Here is a 14,786-nt window from a genome sequence, read left to right as displayed (position 1 = left end):
TGTAATCAACTAAATCGTATTTTTGTAATAATGTAAAAAAGTCTTTTAAAAAACCATGTCTGTTACAACTTGCAAGCGATTTCCACTAAGCCACATGAAGATTCTATGAGACAATGACACACACACACACGCACACGCACACATATAAGGATTCTCAATCCTCTTGACAACAAGGGTGCATGTATGCACCAAAGCACTTGGCTCCAACTTGTGGGTTTTATGGGTCTTTAGACAGTGTCGATTGTTTAGTAAGAAACAAGAAAAAAGAAACACTTTGAGAACATCCATTAGGCTTTGCCAAGGTTCTATAGTTATTCCCATGCTCTCACACTGACTGCAAAGCCGTTACCTTTTTTTTTTAAATACTATAATTTAAAACTGAAAGGTAAATCAGCATTATTTTTCCTTGAAGATTTTAGGAATGATACCTACAAAGTTTTGATGTCAACTTTCTTCCTTTATTTTTATAAAGAGATTCAGTAGACGACAATCTCTTCACCGGTAGGCATAAAGCCCTTTCAACAGAAAAATTTAATTTTTTTAATAAGAGAACCTGTTTTTCTAGCAAAAGGCTTTCTAGATAGTAATTTTTTTTCCAGGAAACGGCTTCAACAATTAACATGCAAATTAAGAATTTTAAAAATTCCTAATAAAATTTCCTTAAAAACTAAGAATAATTACAAAACTCCCACTCAACTCAATCCTAAAGCATTGTCTCTAGGAGAGCAAGTGCTAATAAGAGAGGAGGGGTCTCTCTCTCTAATCTTTAACCTATTAACCATGGACAAAGGGAAAAAAAAGCAAGGACATGTGACAGCTTGGAAGAGAAGAGCTTGCCATGTGTCACAAAGAAGGAGCTCTTGGATAGAGGTTGGGAGAGGGGAGGACGTGGAAAGACAAGAGGCAGGCTTTGAGTGGGGAGGAGGTGGAAAGACAAGAGGCAACTTTGGGAGGAAGGAGGAGATAAAAGGTCAATGGAACGGAGGAGATGGAAGTTCACCTTTGGGAGGGAGGAGGAGATGGAAGGTCAATGGAATTAGAGGAGGAGATAAAGCCATGGGTTAAGACTTAGCCAAATTTTCAAAAGCCAATCCAAGTATGCAAGGTTAATTGATTTGCAATTTAAGAACCATCTGCCAAAAGGAAAAAGCGCTCTCTCTCTCTCTCCCTCTCTCGCACCAACGCGCGGGTTGCATACTAGTTATAAACATTAATCACTCTCCTCAAGTACCCCCTTTACGGGTTCTCCCTTCTCCATGCTTTTCATTTTTAGATTCTTTTAAAACATAACTAGTGTCCTACCCGCGCTTTGCTGCGGCAAAACCATCGCCAACGGCACCACCAACTCCACCTCCACGACCCTCTTCCAAACCACCGGCAACCAAGGCTTCATCAATATCACCAATGTAGCTGACTGCGCTCACGTTGGCCTCACTGAGCTTGGCTCCCCCTTGATTGCAGTCATCCAAGGCCAGCTCTACGATAATCCTTATATTTGTGTCATGACCGTCAGCCAGCTCTTGCTTCCTACTGGTATCGGAGCTCCTAAGCCTTCGCCAGCTTTCGTCAAGTATACCATGTTTCTTAAGTATCTACTACACATGAAAGGGAGGTGCGATGACTTGTCACCCAGTGCCTCGAGCTAGCAAGAAGCCTTGAAAAAAGTTGAAATCGGCGCCCGAGGGTAGCTTGTGGTGGGGAGAGACTACCAGCGGATTGCTCTCCCGTTTGGTGGCTTCCTCCTTGGAGATAGAGAGCAATGCGAGAGAGACGATCGGCATTCTGATCGATAGTGGATCGTGCTCGGAGGAGGAGCCAGCGAGAGTTTGATATATAGTGTTTTAGCTATCTTCATCTAGCCTCCCATATGTTTTCAAAAGTTAATTTGTCGCAAGCATGTGGCTCAGCAAGCCCCGCTTAATGCGAGTTGGGGGGAATTTCCACCGGAAGAAACAATGGAGATAGCAAATGCACGTAGGAGATGAATCGAAACGTTAATGAAACGTTCAACTCCCCATTTCCATGAGAGACTTGAAAAGCCATGCAAGAATTGAAATGGAGAGACTCTAAATCGTTGGCACGTGGAAGCTCCCCTCTCCTCCATCCTCCTTTTTTTTTTTTCTTTGTCCCTGGTTAATAGGTTAAAGATGCATTCATTCTTTTAATTTCAACGAAGCAATACATTTGGAGACGAGGCACGAAAAGAGAGAGGCGAAAGAAAGAGGAAACGACAGGAGGTGAGACAAAGCAAGGAGAGGAGGTGGCGGGGAATGCAAGAAGGGTGGTGATGGGATGGAGGCCAAGCGTCTTTGTATGAATTTCACTAAAAATTACGATTACGAAGAGAACAGAGATTATCGTAGCCGGCCACCTTTTCAGCCACCTTTCTCTTTTGTCATTCAGCTCGACCTCGCCCCCCGCCATAGCCACAGCTCTCGCCATGGCTCCCTCCCCCCCCCTCCTCCTCCTCCTCCTCCCTCCTTTCCTCCTCTCCTCCCTCCCCTCCTCCTTCCCTGCTTCCCTCTCCTTCGACTTCAACGTCTCTTACCTCCCCCTCAGCCCCCTCGGCTTCCCTCAACAGGTAATCTCGACTCCTCGACCAATTACAGCTCCTTGCAGTAGCGCTCTCGTGTATCCTCTCTTATCCTTTTCCTTCTCTATATTTCGTCTATGCCTCCCCCTTATTCCAGTATGTTTTTCCTGGTAGTGCTTTCTGACACTAACGGATAGTGTCTTGGCGTAGACTACTCCATTGTCCCTGATTTCTGCATTTCTATGCTCCTACTTGTCCCAATTCGCATTGGAACCTGCTGCAAATCTATAAAAACGAGATTTCACCCGTGCTGGAACCGTCGTGAACGCAGATTCATTGACGGCCTTAAGGCTTGATCTCTGAGAGAAATAAAAAATCAGTCCGAATTGCAATGTCCCAGAACTAAGGATCGGAACAATGTTACTATCATGAATATCGAGTACAGAGAGAAGATGTGGCAAAGATGGTTAGATTGTGGTATCTATTACTCATGAATTCAAGAATTCTATGAGCTGAGATCGTACTTTCATAGAAGTCTTGCATTGATCAGAGATTGCCTCTATTTTGTCACCGAAGTGACGTCTCTGAGGCGAACAGTTGACCTTTTGGAATTCCAGCGGGATATGGTTAGTCATGAATAGATTTGACCTGAGGATTTCTGATACCGTGTACTGATGGCGTGGCAGGTAGTAGGCATCAATGGATTGTTTCCTGGCCCCCAGATCAATGCCACCACCAATGATCTTCTTAATATCAATGTGTTCAACAATCTGGACGAGCCCTTTCTGCTAACCTGGTGAGAATTGCTGTAACCTGAGCAAATTATACCGCTGAAAGTTATTGACCTACACGCTTTAACAGAAGTACACGCAGCTACATAACTTGTTGCCAGTATATTTTCTTGCTGAAATCGGTCATGTCTATTCTCTTTCCTGGGTAGGGATGGTATTGAGCAGAGGAAAACTTCATGGCAAGATGGCGTCTCGGGGACGAATTGTCCAATTCTACCTGGTGGGAACTGGACTTACGAATTTATGCTCAAAGATCAGATAGGGAGTTTTTATTATTTCCCTTCAATGTTGTTCCAGAAGGCAGCCGGTGGGTATGGTTCAATCCGAATAAACAACCGTGCGATTATTGCGGCTCCATTCTTGCCACCTGAAGGCGATTTAGTCCTCCTGGTTGGAGACTGGTATACATCGAGTCACAAGGTACCTCCTTGTGCAAGTCAATAATTTTGGAGGTCTTAAATCCTTCGTTTCTCCTTTAAGGTGATATGTTCAGGCCTCGTGCCAACAGTGGAACAATGCGTTGAGCAGGAGTTGAGAAACGCACTGGACAATGGCCAGCCTCTTGGAATACCCAACGGAATACTGATCAACGGAAAGGCTCCTTACAATAACAGCAAAGGTCTTCCTTATGAGACATTCACTGTCACAGGTGAGCTGAGCGATCGTCCTCCTTGAAATCTCGTTACTCTTTCCATCTTGCTGTATCTTGTATAAATAAGAGCCCTATCCATTTTGTCAACAGGTAACAATAAATATCGTTTCAGAGTATCAAATGTGGGTATCGCTACGTCCTTCAATCTGAGAATTCAGGGCCATAAGCTACATCTGGTGGAAACCGAGGGATCATACGTCCAACAGCAGGATTATGACTCTTTGGACATTCATGTCGGTCAGTCCTATTCATTTATGCTAACAGCCAATCAACCTGCAAACGACTACTACATTGTAGCCAGCCCTCGTGTTGTCAACATTACCACCTACGCAGGAGTAGTAGGCATCGCCGTTCTCCACTATTCAGATTCGAACTCGGTTGCAACGGGTCCTCTCCCTCAAGATCCTGGCATCTATGACCGGTCCTTCTCGTTGAATCAAGCACAGTCTATCAGGTAATATAACCCTCGCGCTTCACTGATTTAGTGGCTTGGGCTAGTACAGTGGCAGCGATCTCACTTTTTGAATGCTTTGGCTTTGCACGCAAAAGGTGGAACCTCACCGCTGGCGCAGCTCGGCCAAACCCTCAAGGATCTTTCCAGCAAGGGAAGATACCAATCAACACCACATTTTTATTGGAAGGCTCGACGACAGTAATCAACAATAAACGACGCTTTGCTGTCAATGCCCGATCATACTTGACAACTGATACTCCGCTGAAGTTGGCTGATTACTATAATGTCAGTGGCGTATTTGAGCTTGGCTCATTTCCAATTAAGCCAGTAAATATTACGCCTACGCTGCTAACGTCAGTGATATGGGGACCTTACAAAGCGTTCACGGAATTCGTCTTTATAAACAATGACACCGATCTGTTGCAGTCTTGGCATATCGACGGCTATTCATGCTTTGTAGTCGGGTAGGCAATTATGAATCTCTTGTGCGTTTCAGTCAGAAACTGGTCAATAGCAACCTTTCCCAAAATCTTTCACTATTCTTTTATAGTCAACTCGATTGAGTCGAAAGTCTCTATAAGCTCCCATCCTTGAATGGGCATTCTGTACTTCAATATAATAGCCAACTGACATATTTCCTACTACTTGGATGAAGGATGGGCAACCTTCCGTGGAATGAGGAATCCAGAACTAGTTACAACCGCTGGGATGCGGTGTCTCGTACGACTTTCCAGGTAAAATTCTTGTTATCATGTCCAGTAGTCATTCAGGCTTTATAAAGAAGAGGATACACAACTCTTCTACAGTCTATCTGTCGGTATGCCGTGAATTTTGAGAAGGAAGAGGTAAGCTATCAAAGCTCAGCGCTTTGGGCTGGGTTAAATGTGTGAGCAGGTATATCCGGGGACGTGGACGGCGGTGTTGACAGAACTAGATAATGTGGGGATGTGGAACATACGCTCAGAACTGCTGGAAAGCTGGTATTTGGGAGAGGAGCTCTACATGAAAGTCTACGATCCACAGGTCTCCACTAGCACGGAGCTGCCGGTTCCCACAAATGAGCTCTATTGTGGCAAATTAGCCTCTCGCGGTCAGAAACAAAATGATCAGTAAGTTCTCTTGCGTTGAACTTTTTAAATCAGGTGTCAAACCACTATAGTCCATGCTGGGTACAAATAAAAAAGGCTCAAAAAGTAGTAGATAATAAGCCACTTATAAAGGAGCCTAAAAGAGGTGGCCACAATGGACATCTCCAAACATCTCACTAAACACATACTAGAGTAGGTAGTAAGAATACAAAAGAGACCCTTTGAAGTTTCAAGGAGAATACAAAATTTAGTCACCAACCTCATGCCTTATGGATCAAATTACTCACTTTCACTAGACGTGACTATGTTATATTGCTCTCAAGGGGTTCATCTAGAAAATTAAAAACCATGTTAACAAAAAATTACTAGATTTATATAGAAATAACAATATTTACAATAAGGGATTTAAAAAAAGGGCCTTGAATGCTCATGATGTCTAGGATTTACATATAGTGATTCGTGAAGAACCCACATGTTCCCCCACCCCCTACCCCCAGCCCCCCTTTCCGAGATCGTGGTGGAGGCAACTAATGGTAGAGCTCGAGGTAGAGGTAATAGGTGGGGAGCTTGTGTGATGCTTTTAAGTGGATACGATAAATGACACGACAAGGAATATACCATCTGAAGCCTTAAGGGGCTATGAAAGGCTCAGAGCTAAAGGATCTTCTTTCCCATAAAGCTAGAGAAGACAAACTGTGTGACTGAAAAATGAGATCTCCCTCTCGAATAGAGTTCTTAACTATCAACTACATGCTTTTAATTAATATATCTTGAACTAGGAAGCTCAAATCAAGGTGCTATAAAAGGCAAACACATTGGTTTTCTAATCTACAACATGAGCACAAGAAGAGTTGCAAAGGATGCAAGCTATGAGAGATGGCTCAGGGGGAGGGCTTATTTCTTGACAGAAGCAAGGGCTTGTACCTTGATGGAAGCATTAAGGCCTTACACTCTCCCTACAAAGGATGAAGAATAGTGACTCTAACACCTTGTTCGAGGATTGAGGGTTGAGAGAGTAGAGTCCACAAGATATGGCTAATTGTACACTATGTTGTAATGCAATGAAGCTAAAATGTATGCATGTTCATCCCTTAGAAGTTGCATGTCTGCCCCCATCCAACAAGAAAAACATGGTGAGAACTAGCTTAACCTTAGTTGGAAAGACAGCTGTCATAAACACTACTCCCTTGTTATCGGAGTCACAATAAAAAATAAACACATAAATATAAACTTATAAATCTATAATGTAAATATATGATTGTGAAGACCCAAGTAAATTTTAAGGGAGGGGTGATGTAAAAAGGTAAGGAAATTTTGGGGAAAATAGAAGGATATTTAAAAGGAAAAAATAAATGTAAAAACAGGTGGGTCGAAAAGAAGGGAAAAGTTGATGCAAATTTATGCCAAGAAGTTCGCCAAAATTGTTGCAACAAAGAAGGAAGGGATGAAAAGAGTAATGTTTATTGAATATATTAAACATTAGGTTAGGATAAGCACTAATTAAAGTTCAAACAAATAAACTTTAAGAGGCTTACAACGTCTAGAGGGGTGAAACAGGGAAGGCTTATGTGGGGATTTAATGAATGACTTATAATGAAAGTCATGGGAAGAGGTTCTACTACAAGAAAGAAAGGCATAAAAGAAAATCATAGATTTAATAAGAAAACAATTGGTAAGTAAAGTTTCCAATTAAACAGGCCTTAGAGCAAGGAAGGTGGGGAGGGTAGAGTGTTAACTTAAGCATTAAAAGCTTTAGAGAAGCAAATTAGAAGAAGCTAGAAAGGGTGGTGACCTAAGGGGGTGAATGTAAATGAAATGATAGAGGTGGGAGGGTAGAAGATTAGAGAAGAATGTAAAGGGTAAGATTAAAGGAAAGTTAGTTTAAGTGGTTAATGAAAGGGGTATCTATGTATGGGGGTGGAAGGTTACAACGAATTAATGATAGTAAGGCAAACGAAGGAGGGCGGTCTAGAAGAGAATTGTAGGGGCAACAACCGTGTGGGCATGAAAGAGTAAGGGGTTTTGGAGATGCACAAATGAGTACATGTTGATGTGCGATGATGGTGGTCTTCTCAACGTGCAGATAGGATTCATCAAATGGGCAGTGCTAGCCTGTAGCTGATAAGGAGATATGCATAGAGCAAGGGTGGTAGAGTCGAGGCGCGGGAAGGTTTTTATAGTTAGTTGATATAGTCGAGTGGGGAGGGAAGGGAGAGGGACGGTGGGGGAAGACGGCTAGCTAAAGGTCACAAGAGAAGGAAAGTCAGGGAGGATAGGGTGTTGAGTTAATGTAGTTAGGGTAGGGCACATAGTTAGTGCAGTTAGAGAAGGGGAGGGGGGACAGAAATAGAGAGAGAGTAGTTTGAGTAGTTAGGGGAGAGAGTAGCTAGAGTATTTAGTGAGGAGAGTAGTTAGAATGGTTAGGGGGGTTTGAGAGAGAGTAGTTAGAGTAATGCGGGGGGGAGGGGGGGGGGGGGGGGAGGGGGGGGGGAGATAGAGAGAGGAGTTAGAGTAGTTGGGGAAAGGTATTTGGAGGTTAGGGGAGATAGAAAAATAGGGAGATAGGGGTGGAATTTTAGAAAAAGGGTTTAAAAGGGAGATTGGATTGTTGGAGTAGAAGTATGGTAAAACTGGTAAGAGTAGTTTAGTAGGGTGTGAAGGGTCAGAGATAAGGTGTTCTAAGAAGAATTGTGTGTGTGTGTGTGTGTGTGTGTGTGTGTGTGTGTGTGTGAGAGAGAGAGAGAGAGAGACACGGGTCGAAGATAAGGTCTTAGAGGAAATTGTGTGTGTGTAATTCCACCCCAAAAAAAAAATGTGTGTGTATGTGCATGCGTGCGTCCACGTTTGTGCTAGTTGGGTACAACATACTACGTGAGGCAGTGGTGTGATGACCTACACTCTACTCGAAAGGGATAGAAGTATCTGTAAGTCCAATTTAAGAGTTGGGTCCAGTGCGTGATTAGAAGTTCAATTTAGCCCACTTTCCTCCTCTTTCCTTCCCTTCCCTTCCCCATAACTACTATCATCAAACTTTCATAGTAAGTCTTTTGGGATAGATGAGTTTTTGCAAAGGTGAAAATCAAATGATAACTGGGAAAGACAATATTGCTCAAGAGAGCAATGAAGTGAGTCACGAGGCCAAGAGCCACCATGTTGACTTAATTGTACGATGTGCAACCATCCAGACTTGCAAGGGAAGCATGACTCTATGTGTCACAATATTGCTCCAGAGAGCAATGAAGTAAGTTAAGAGTCCAAGAGCCATGATGACTTTTAAAATGTACTATGTGCATCCATCCAGATTTGTAGGGGAAACGTGACTGTCTATGTGGAAGACTCAACAAAACCCCATTTCATAGTGAAATGAAAATAATTTTGGTGATGGACACAAAAGAGAACTAATTATTTAATGAAAAATTTTCAACATATAGTTGCAACACTACTAATAAATTAACAAGAGGCAGGCAATTTGCAAAAAGTTTGTACAATGCACAACTATACAAAAATTTTAGCTTTGACGATTTGTAAGACGCATCACTTTTTATTGAAGAGGGGAGTATGGATACTTGCCACCATCCAACATGCAAAACATGATGAGAACCAGCTTAACCTTAGCTGGGAAGAAAGGAATCATAAACACCCCTTCCTTGTTATCAAGGTCACAATAAAAAATAAACACTTAACTATAAACTTATAAACTCGGGGGGGTCACTATGTATAAACCCTTTATATCACGTGCGTTCAAGGCCTATATTTAAAGTCCCTTATCTGTAAAAAATTTCATGAATAAAATGTACCCCTTTTCTATACAAATCTGTAAATTTTTTCCAAAACTATTTTAAATAGTCCCTTATGTATATTTATTTCTGTAAATTTTAGAAATAAAGAAAATCCTTCTGTTGAACTCACGTGATAGGGTTACATATGATGAGTGACCCCCCCGAGCTTATAAAGCTGACGATGGAGGGTGGTTTTGAAGAGAATTGTAGTGGCAACAACAATATGGGCATGACAAAGTGAAGGGGTCTAGAGATAGTGCAGTTAGAGAAGTGGAGGGGGGGGTTGAGACAGAGTGTAGTGAGAGCAGTTATTGGGGAGAGAATAGAGAGAGAGAGCAGTTAGAGTAGTTGGGAGGGGGGGGGGGAGAAAGAGAGAGTATAGAGTAGTTATAGTAGTTGGGGGGAGGTAGTTATAGTAGTTAGGGGTAGAGAGAAAAATGGGGCGAGAGGGGTGGAATTTTAGAAAAAAGGGTTTAAAAAGGAGAGTGGATGTGGGGGGTGGTGGTTGGAAAGGAAGCGGGGGGGGGGGGGGGGGGCAAGGGGGGGAGGGAGGGAAGGGGGGCAAGGGGGCTGAGAGCAAGAGGGAATAGTAATTAGAGTAGTTGGGGGGAGGTAGTTAGGGGTAGAGAGAAACATAGGGCAAGAGGGGTGAAATTTTGAAAAAAAGGGTTTAAAAAGGAGAGTGGATGTGAGGGACGGGGGGGGGAGAGAGATAGGAGAGGGTAGAGATGTAGGAGATGGTTATGGAGAGGTAAAGTTAGGGTGCTTAGAGAGATAGGACAAGTTAGAAAGTAGAAGTAGGGTAAAATTGGTGAGAGTAGAACTAGGGTGTGAAGGGCCAGAGATAAGGTGTTAGAGGTAAGAAGTTGTGTGTGTGTGTGTGTGTGTGTGTGTGTGTGTGTGTGTGTGTGTGTGTGTGTGTGCACGCATGCATGCATTTGCCTAACCCTTATCACATGCTTTTGTTAAGGATGAAAAGGAAAATCTATGATAAGCTCAATTCTTTTTATATGAAGCATGTGTCACACATGGTTATAAAATTTGAATTTAAGATGATTTTGGGCCTTATACTTTAAATATTTTTTTCTTCAAAAATTCAAAATTCTAAATGAGTGGAAAATATCCAACATACAAAATGCATTTATAGAAGCTTATATGTTTAATTATCTTACTTATCTTTAGAACTTATGCTTATATTTGTTCATTTTTGTAGGCCCAATCAAACATCCAAAGCATCACATCAAAAGATCATATGCCTCCTTCATATGGCAATCACTACCTTATTGTTATTCTTTTTGCAAAGCTAAGCCATTATAAAAAACATATAGTCCAAAAGGTAAAATCTTGGTCTCAATGGAAATGTATAAAATTATTCATTTAGATGATATCAAATTACAAATGATGATGTATACATTCCAAGTGGGAATATGATTTGTCTTTATTATAGCTTCAAACATTGAAGAGATACCCGAGAATCCATGTTACTAATAAATTCATGCGATTTTTAAAAACATCGAATGTCTTTGTTATTTATCTTAATACTGTTATCAGAGCAACATCTTTACAAGCCAACTTTAAATAGGCTACTGTTGGTTTCCTAAACGAATTTATGATGTCCCTAAGTTTACTTCTTTACTCATATAAAGAGATGGTTTGGCACACAAAAACCTAGTTTTGAGTTTATTGGAATACAATAGTTTAGGTTGATAGATTAGATACAATTTATACTTTCTATTTAAATTGAGAATTTAGGATTCTGAAACCAAGCATTGCCACTACAAGACACGAAGCAACGATCTGGGTGCCGGTATGGGCATCAATATGTTATGGTAGTCAGTGTCGATATGGGCGTTAGTATCATTATCAATATATACCCACACTGTAGTGCCGGTATATATCGAAGTTTTAACAAAAGTAAAAAAAAACTTTTATTGGGCAAGATGGGGCCTGTTTTGGTCCCATCTTGCCCCACAATTTTTTTCCATTAGAATCGTGATTAAATGTTACAAAAGAGGTGTACAAAATCATGTTACAATTTTACAAAAAAGGTATACAACGTGGCAAAAGTACTGCCGAAGTTGAGAATGGAAAATCTGCCGAAGTAATGCGCTACAAAACGGCGAAAGTGTCAAAATACAAAAAGATCAAATGTCCTATCCTACTAGATTTCTCTCCTCATCCTCCTCGACCTCTCTACATGTGCCTGATCCCTTGCCCTCCTCTTCTACGAGCCTATGCACTTCTTCTCTAGATTCACTCTTTAAGTCAGGACCTCCGGATGGGTCGACCCTAAGAATGAAGCAAGTTAGGAAAACCTTGTGCCAATTGAAGACGTATCCTTCATCCTCCATCTCCTAAAACCAAGCGTGGCTCTTGAATTTTGAACGCCCTTCTATACTCCTCGGCGGTTGGAGGCCCACCACCAATCACAAATTCTTGTGGGTCCAAATTCAAGGACTTATATATGAATGACAAAATATTTGAATGATTGAACATATTTGATATTTAGTAGAAGATAAATATATACTTACCACCCATGCCTTTGGCTAGTCCACCACTACTCTTGAGGTGCGAAGAACCTACGATCTCTAGACATATTCTCACTACCCTCCATTGAGTAGCGAATGCATCTGGATTGTCCTTGTAGTCCTCCTTCGCTTTTTTCCAATCTTTTGGGTCCACCCACCCTGTGGCTTGGGCTTACCTAACTAAACAACCCTCCTTAAGTCATATCTATGAGATTGTAGGAGCTCCCCCATGCACATAAGGATGGCATTTTTCAAACTCATACTTTCTAGGGTTGGGAAATTTTCCCTTGAGGGCCTCTATGATGGCCAACTCCTTGGATCTATCGTCTTGTTGATTCCAAGGTTTGAATATATCCTTGGGGAAGTGGGTTCTCATCAACCTCCTCATGTATCTTATGACCAGTTTCTTGGCATCATCCTCTATAACTTCCCCAACAATGTTCACTTGGTAGGATAGGTCCTCGGGCAAAAACAAAGTCCGAAGGATTTGCGGTGGATGGAGTAGCAGAGCTAGAGCGCAGAGTGGGAGTAGTGGAGGTAGAGCGAGGGGTGGAGCGAGCACTTAAGGAGCGAGGAGTAGGGGAGCGAGATGCGATCTGTGAGAGGGGAGGGCAAGGGACCAAATTGGAGCTAGGTCTCATGAATAGGGGGAAATCTCGAGTGCTAGGAGTGTGTTGACTCGTCTACATCTCCCGTGCCACCATAATAACCTTGACCCTTACTACTCTTTTTGGACCTATGATAGTGACCCCCAAGTGATGATCCCTCAAAACGGACAAGGGGGGATGGCTATTGAGCAGATAAAGCCATCGATGTCCCTGATCTAACCCCAAGGGATGTAGGAGAGGGAAATGTGGAAGTCCTCTGGGATAAAAGAGAAAATAATATCTCTGGTTCTGCATCACTCATGGCTGCAACAAACTCGTCAAGACTCCCAACAAAGCCATGGGTTCTCACATGGGTTGCTAGCAAAGGAGTCCCCTGAGGGGTAGGTCCCTGAGGGATAGGTTTATTAAATGAGCCCAGTGGTTGGAACATCATGCAACCGTAGGCAAACACTAGTAAGGTGATTGTCCTGAACTGGCATGGTTGAACAGACATTAGTTGTTGACCAGCCCAGTGGCTTGGTTGAGAAAAAATTAACAGCTATATATTTCACAACAGAAAAGAAATATATTGTTGTTTAACTCAACCATCTTGGTGGTTGGAACATCATGCGACCGTGGCTGCTTCATTTCAATCACCAACTATGTGATTGTCCTGAACTAGCATGGTTGAACAAACATTAGTTGCTGACCATCCCAGTGGCGTGGTTGTGCAAAAGTTAATAGCAATATCTTTCGCAACAGACAAGCAATATATTGTTATTTTACTAAACCAACCCGGTGGTTGGAATATCATCCAAGTGTGGCTACTTCAACTCAATCACCAGTTATGTGTTTGTCCTGAACTAGCGTGGTTGAACAAACATTAGTCATTGATGGTCTAGGTGGTTGAAATTACTATGTTTCTTAGTACTTAAATTAGTTAAATTGAATTTCCTACTGCTCGGCTCATATACTAGACTTAATTTCTAGATCGGGATAGCTTGGACTTAATTTGATTGTCCTAAACCAGCCCAACACTAGTTCAAGACTTCGATCTTGCTGCATAATAGGATAGGCATCCGCTGATTTAACTTTGTGACTGTCAATACCACAATATTTCTCTGTACATGATGAAGTTGTTTCTTGATTTCTTCCTTCCTCATCCTAAGGCTATGGATGTTCTCTTTCATCTCCTTCACTCTTTGCTCACTCCATGCAACAACTTCATTAGATTCCCTCAGCACCTCTTGAAGCTGCTTAAATTGCTAAAAAACATCAACATGGGCCATTTCCAAGACTTCCGCTCTAGTTTGGAAATCTCTTACAATGACGGAGTGCTTTTCAAAACTTTTGAAAGCCACTACAAGCTCATGCATAGCCCTATCATAATCTTGCAGGGTCTTGTAGCTTAGTCTTTGAACTTCCAAAAGTGTTCTAGATAACAACCCCCACTGTGACTGATGCAACTTGCTCCACCATGGCTGCTCTATGCATCCTTCCTCGCCTAGAGAGCTGCCTCATTGTTTCCCCCACCGTGGCTGCTCTCTACCCCATCCTTCTTGGCCTTGAAGCTCTCTCGCAACTCTTGCATTATCGCTCTAGTTTTTGCATTCTCCCTTTTCAGTTCCTCCATCATCTCGTCTTGTTCAATGTTCAATGTGTTCTTTATGTTGCAGAGCCATTTGTAAAGAGCCTCCTTTTTGGCTCTCTAATCATCAAGATCCTTTTTCATCATTGCTATCTCCTTGTCTGCGATGTCCCCCTCAGTTCTAACTTCTTCAAGCCTATCCCGGAGCTCCTTACTGCACTTCTCTGGTTCTTCTCTTCTATGCCTTTCCATGTCGGCCATTTTTTTCACGGCCTCAGCTTGCTCTCGTGCCTACAAGGCCCTCACTTTTGCCTCCTCTACCTTGTCTTCTGCACCCTCCTTGAGAATCTTCTCAAGTTGTGCTACCTTTGCTACATCAGTGCATTTCTCTTGTAGAAAATCACCTTTTGAGACATCCTCTTATCGTATTGCTCAAAAATGCCTTTGGGATTTTTGTGTCAAATGGTGAGGTTGTTTGTCGATTGGTTTGCAAAAGCTAGCATCCACGCCACTGCCCAAAAATGCTCACTTATGCTACTTGAGCACCGAGTGGAACCCTCTTTAAGAGACCCCAAAACTCCTTTCTTCATTGCCCCTCTTCCTCAGTTTCCTCTCTCGCTCTCTAAAATGAGATCGATCCCACCTCGACTACTACTACTACCACAGCTTAGCCTCCACTATAGCTGCTTCTTTCTCTCTCTCTACTGCTCCTCCCCTCACCCCTTACACATTCCACAACAAATCATGAGCACACCTCCTTCCCCATCTCTCTCTCTCCCATTGCAA

The 14,786-nt window shown here is 42.4% G+C and overlaps 1 protein-coding gene across 1 annotated transcript; it reads left to right on the top strand.

Annotated features, from left to right (window-relative positions):
- The first annotated feature begins 2,440 nt into the window (after window positions 1-2,440).
- Window positions 2,441-10,757, top strand: LOC147892539 (monocopper oxidase-like protein SKU5). Its single transcript, XM_087387431.1, has 9 exons — window positions 2,441-2,581; window positions 3,220-3,329; window positions 3,474-3,744; window positions 3,853-3,973; window positions 4,067-4,430; window positions 4,526-4,894; window positions 5,086-5,164; window positions 5,325-5,539; window positions 10,511-10,757. The coding sequence occupies exons 1-9, from the start codon at window positions 2,441-2,443 to the stop codon at window positions 10,602-10,604; spliced, it is 1,764 nt and encodes a 587-aa protein (XP_087243557.1). The 3' UTR covers window positions 10,605-10,757.
- The last annotated feature ends 4,029 nt before the right edge of the window (window positions 10,758-14,786 follow it).

The sequence above is a fragment of the Dipteris shenzhenensis genome, chromosome 16 (genome assembly GCF_047967505.1).
Source record: "Dipteris shenzhenensis isolate YYH24624 ecotype China chromosome 16, Dip_SZ_1.0, whole genome shotgun sequence".
In the NCBI taxonomy this organism is placed as follows: Eukaryota; Viridiplantae; Streptophyta; class Polypodiopsida; order Gleicheniales; family Dipteridaceae; genus Dipteris; species Dipteris shenzhenensis.
This window is presented reverse-complemented; position numbering and strand designations above follow the sequence as displayed.

Bases quoted from the DNA above. Each gene is read 5' to 3' on its own strand.
- LOC147892539 (XM_087387431.1), top strand. From the start codon at position 2,441: ATGGCTCCCTCCCCCCCCCTCCTCCTCCTCCTCCTCCCTCCTTTCCTC. The intron at 4,431-4,525 runs GTAATATAACCC...TGCACGCAAAAG, and splicing joins AATCAAGCACAGTCTATCAG to GTGGAACCTCACCGCTGGCG. The intron at 5,165-5,324 runs GTAAAATTCTTG...ATGTGTGAGCAG, and splicing joins TGTCTCGTACGACTTTCCAG to GTATATCCGGGGACGTGGAC.